This window comes from Aptenodytes forsteri, unplaced genomic scaffold, assembly GCF_000699145.1.
Source record: "Aptenodytes forsteri isolate BGI_AS27 unplaced genomic scaffold, ASM69914v1 Scaffold679, whole genome shotgun sequence".
Lineage (NCBI taxonomy): Eukaryota > Metazoa > Chordata > Aves > Sphenisciformes > Spheniscidae > Aptenodytes > Aptenodytes forsteri.
Window position 1 is genome coordinate 297,397 of NW_008795924.1, and position 3,865 is coordinate 301,261.

Here is a 3,865-nt window from a genome sequence, read left to right on the forward strand (position 1 = left end):
TTACCTCTGTTCTTTCATATTTTATCTTTACATGTTATTTGGTTTGTTCTTAAATAAAACCAAAAACATTCTTCCAGGTTTTTACAGTTTCAGAGATCTGGAGACACAACCTTCCAGATTGTCAGTACTGGGTGCCTGAAACTGTCTGTGCTGTCAGGTGTGTTGATTCCTTTAGCAACTGGTTTTTATTAGTTTTTTTATTTTTAACAGTAAGATCTCAGAGAAAATCCTTTCTTCTGATTTCTTCACTCCTGCCCAGGACATGAGCTGTTGTTGACACTTTAAAGTATTTAAGCATCATGGCTATGACAGTACCACTATTTTAAGTATTATTTCACTGGTATGTGTCTGTGAATTGGAAAACCCGGAGCCACCACTCCCCAGGATATGTTAATAGTTGCCTTGTTGCACCTTCTGGTTTGGCACAAGAGTAATCTATTTGAGAGCAATATAGTTTTTTTTTATTATTATTATTATTATTATTATTATTTTTATTCAAATATATTACTAGGTGTTTTATTCAGTGTTTGTAAGAATTCATGGGATGCATTTAACTCTTTTTGTTGCTTGCAAAGTTAAAAACTCTGTGCTTTATTCATGGCATTGACTGTCATAAAGCTAGGCTCTATTTTTAGTCCCAGCTAAATGAAAAGCAAAACAAAGTCTGCTGTTTCTTCTTTCCTTTTGGGGTTGATATTTCATCATTTTTACATTCCTCTTAGAGTTTTCCTCTGCTCCATTGCCATTTGTTTTCACTAATTTCATTAAAATCTCTGCAGTAGCTCTTCATGGGAGTTTATTGTTGCGTTTTTGGCAAATTCCTAAAAATCTTCTGTGTTTTGTAAGTTTCAATGGAAGAAACTGCTGAAGGGGACGAGGGTAGTGTTTTAGTTGAGAGTGTTTCTAAAGGCTGCAGCAGCACAACAAATTATGATGTGATGGTTTTCTTCTAATTTTTTTTTTTTAATTTAATGTTGTTTTAAAACCAGATATGGCAGCTGTGAAAATTTTTACAGACTGTTGTCTGGATGGTATGTTTTCTTGTGACTTACTGAACTTTTTCAGGCAATTTTTTTGATAGTACAACAAATTCATTCCGTCCTGTCCTGAAAACCTGCCTTGAGTCCATTGTAATCTTTCTCTTTCTTTTTTCCTTAGGAAATTTGCTACAAGACCCTATTGCTCCTACCAACTCCACATGTCAGCATTATGTCTGCAAAACTTGTAAAGGCAAGAAGATGATGATGAAACCGTCATGTAGCTGGTGCAAGGACTACGAACAGTTTGAGGAGAATAAGCAGCTAAGCATCTTAGTGAACTGCTATAAGAAGCTCTGCGAATACATAACGCAAACTCCACTGGCACGAGATATTATCCAAGCCGTTGATTGTTCTGCAGATCTTTTGGCTTTGCTCAAAGATGGATCACCACTCCATGAAGAGACAGAAAAATCTTCCGATACAGCCTTGGCTTTGTGTTTGACACATTCCCCCGTACCTTCAACCTCAGAACTCACAACTGATCCTCCAGCTAGTTTTACATCAATACCTGAAAGCACACACAACATTGATATTAGAGGTTCTGTTATCAACGGGTTGCCCAATTGTAATGGGCTTTCGGTAGATAAACTTGGAGTGAATATTCCTTCTCCTGAACACGCAAACACAATTGATGTCTGTAGTACTGGAGAGTATATAAAAACTGAAGATATCTCTAGCAGCCTGCAGCCTGTGTGTGATACAGTTTCTACTAGTGACTTGTGTACGACAGGCATCGACATCTGCAGTTTCAGTGAAGATATAAAACCAGGTGGCTCGCTTCTCCTTAGTGTTGAGGAAGTTCTCCGGAGCTTAGAGACCGTTTCAAATACTGAAGTCTGTGATTCTAATTTGCAGCCCAGCTTGGAAGCAAACATGACTAACGGCCCTTTTCTGCAGCTTTCTCCCCCACCTCTTAGCCATAACATTTTCATGTCCACAGATGCTTCTCCTCACGGAATCTCCTGTACAGCGGCGACGCCTAAGGTAGTTAAGTTAAACAGAAAGCGATCTCGATCAGAAAGCGACAGTGAAAAGGTTCAACCTCTACCCATTTCCAGCATCATCTGTGGCCCAACATTGGGAGCATCAGCTCCTGTAACAGTGAAACAGGAAAATAAAATGTCTTTGCAGCCTATTGCAACTGTACCTAACGGAGGCACTACTCCCAAAATAAGTAAAACTGTGCTCCTGTCTAACAAAAGCATGAAAAAGAATTTAGAACATGCCCCTAAGAAATCTCACCCAAAAGCCAAACCAGGGGTGCTGAAAACAAAAGACAAAGCAAAGGAGAAAGTTCCTAGCAGTAACGTTATGCCAGGAAGCCCAACAAAAACTGTGTATAAAAAGCCACAAGAAAAGAAAGGGTGTAAATGTGGTCGTGCCACCCAAAATCCAAGTGTTCTTACATGCCGTGGCCAACGCTGCCCTTGCTATTCTAACCGCAAAGCCTGCCTTGACTGCATATGCCGTGGCTGCCAAAACTCATACATGGCTAATGGGGAGAAGAAGCTGGAGGCATTTGCAGTGCCAGAAAAGGCCTTGGAGCAGACTAGGCTTACTTTGGGCATTAATGTGACAAGCATTGCGGTGCGCAATGCCAGCACAAGCACCAGTGTAATCAATGTGACAGGGTCACCAGTAACTACGTTTTTAGCTGCCAGTACACACGATGATAAAAGTTTGGATGAAGCTATAGACATGAGATATGACTGTTGAATCTTTCTTTCTTTTCCCTGCCATCAGTAGGGGAACTGCTACAGTTTTAAGGCAGCTATGGTTCTGTTTAACTTGCTGGAGCTCCTGCGTTTAGATCACTTGTATCAAGTGTTTTTCATTGCTATGTTATGTGTATTAGTGTCTGGGAAATAGTTGCAGATAATGGAGGAGTTACCCTAAAACTGTTTTTAGTTCTTACAGCACCTCATAGTTTGAGATCAATTGCTGATGTAAATGATTTTATCACAAGAACTTTGGCAAGGAATTTATTAACCTCATTGTACTTGGTCATGCTTTGTGCTCAGTCAAAGCTTCTGCTTAAATGTAGAAAAGTGGTATCTAGTTAGTCCATCTAAACTGTGCTAGATTATGATGTAGAAAAGTAATTATTGATTAGTTACAGTCACCATTACTAGAAAAATCACCTAATATTCCTGTAGGAAATGCGGCATTGAGCTGGAGAATACAGTTTGAAAAGGGTAGATAACCAATTCTCACAATCAGAAATTATCTACTCTATGGAACAGTTTAAAAGTAAAAAAGTTTAGTAATATATTGAGAAAGCTAATAGCCCAAAAAGCAGCTCAGTCTCCAGACAAGGGTCAGGAAGATCAGTTGGTTAGGTATGAACATCAAACTGCTGACTCAGATACACCGTCCCTGTTAACAACATCATTCATTTTTTTGTTTTCTTGACAATTCCACAGGTCACGTTCCTGATCAGCTATGACTGCCATGCCAACTCCGTTTGTTTGACATGTTACTGACTATTTTGGCTGGGGCGAGAAAATTACTTGTACACAAAGAAGGCTCAAGTTTTATTAGCACCATTCTCTCCTCTCCCCCCCCCCCCCCCCCCCCCTCCCCCCCTCCACCTTTTTCAAAAGGGGTAAGTTTTTTTATACCCCTCACTCTCCCCCCCCCCCCCCCCCCTTTTTTTTTTTTTTTTTTGGAGTTCCTGCTGATTTTACTGCTGTTGCTTCTAGAAAAGAGAGGGGATTTTGTGGGTTACAGAGAGACTCCTTGGCTGACTTTTTTCCCCTCTCTGCTGCCGATCAGTGCCTGGGATACACAGACTTCCACAGCAGTTATCACCATTGGGGTTTTTT

At 40.2% G+C, this 3,865-nt stretch overlaps 1 protein-coding gene across 1 annotated transcript; it reads left to right on the forward strand.

Moving 5' to 3' along the window:
* Positions 1-1,154: 1,154 nt before the first annotated feature.
* Positions 1,155-3,598, forward strand: MSL2 (male-specific lethal 2 homolog (Drosophila)). The gene has a single exon (XM_009284950.2). It carries the CDS (start codon positions 1,239-1,241, stop codon positions 2,754-2,756), a length of 1,518 nt encoding a protein of 505 aa, XP_009283225.1. The 5' UTR covers positions 1,155-1,238; the 3' UTR covers positions 2,757-3,598.
* The last annotated feature ends 267 nt before the right edge of the window (positions 3,599-3,865 follow it).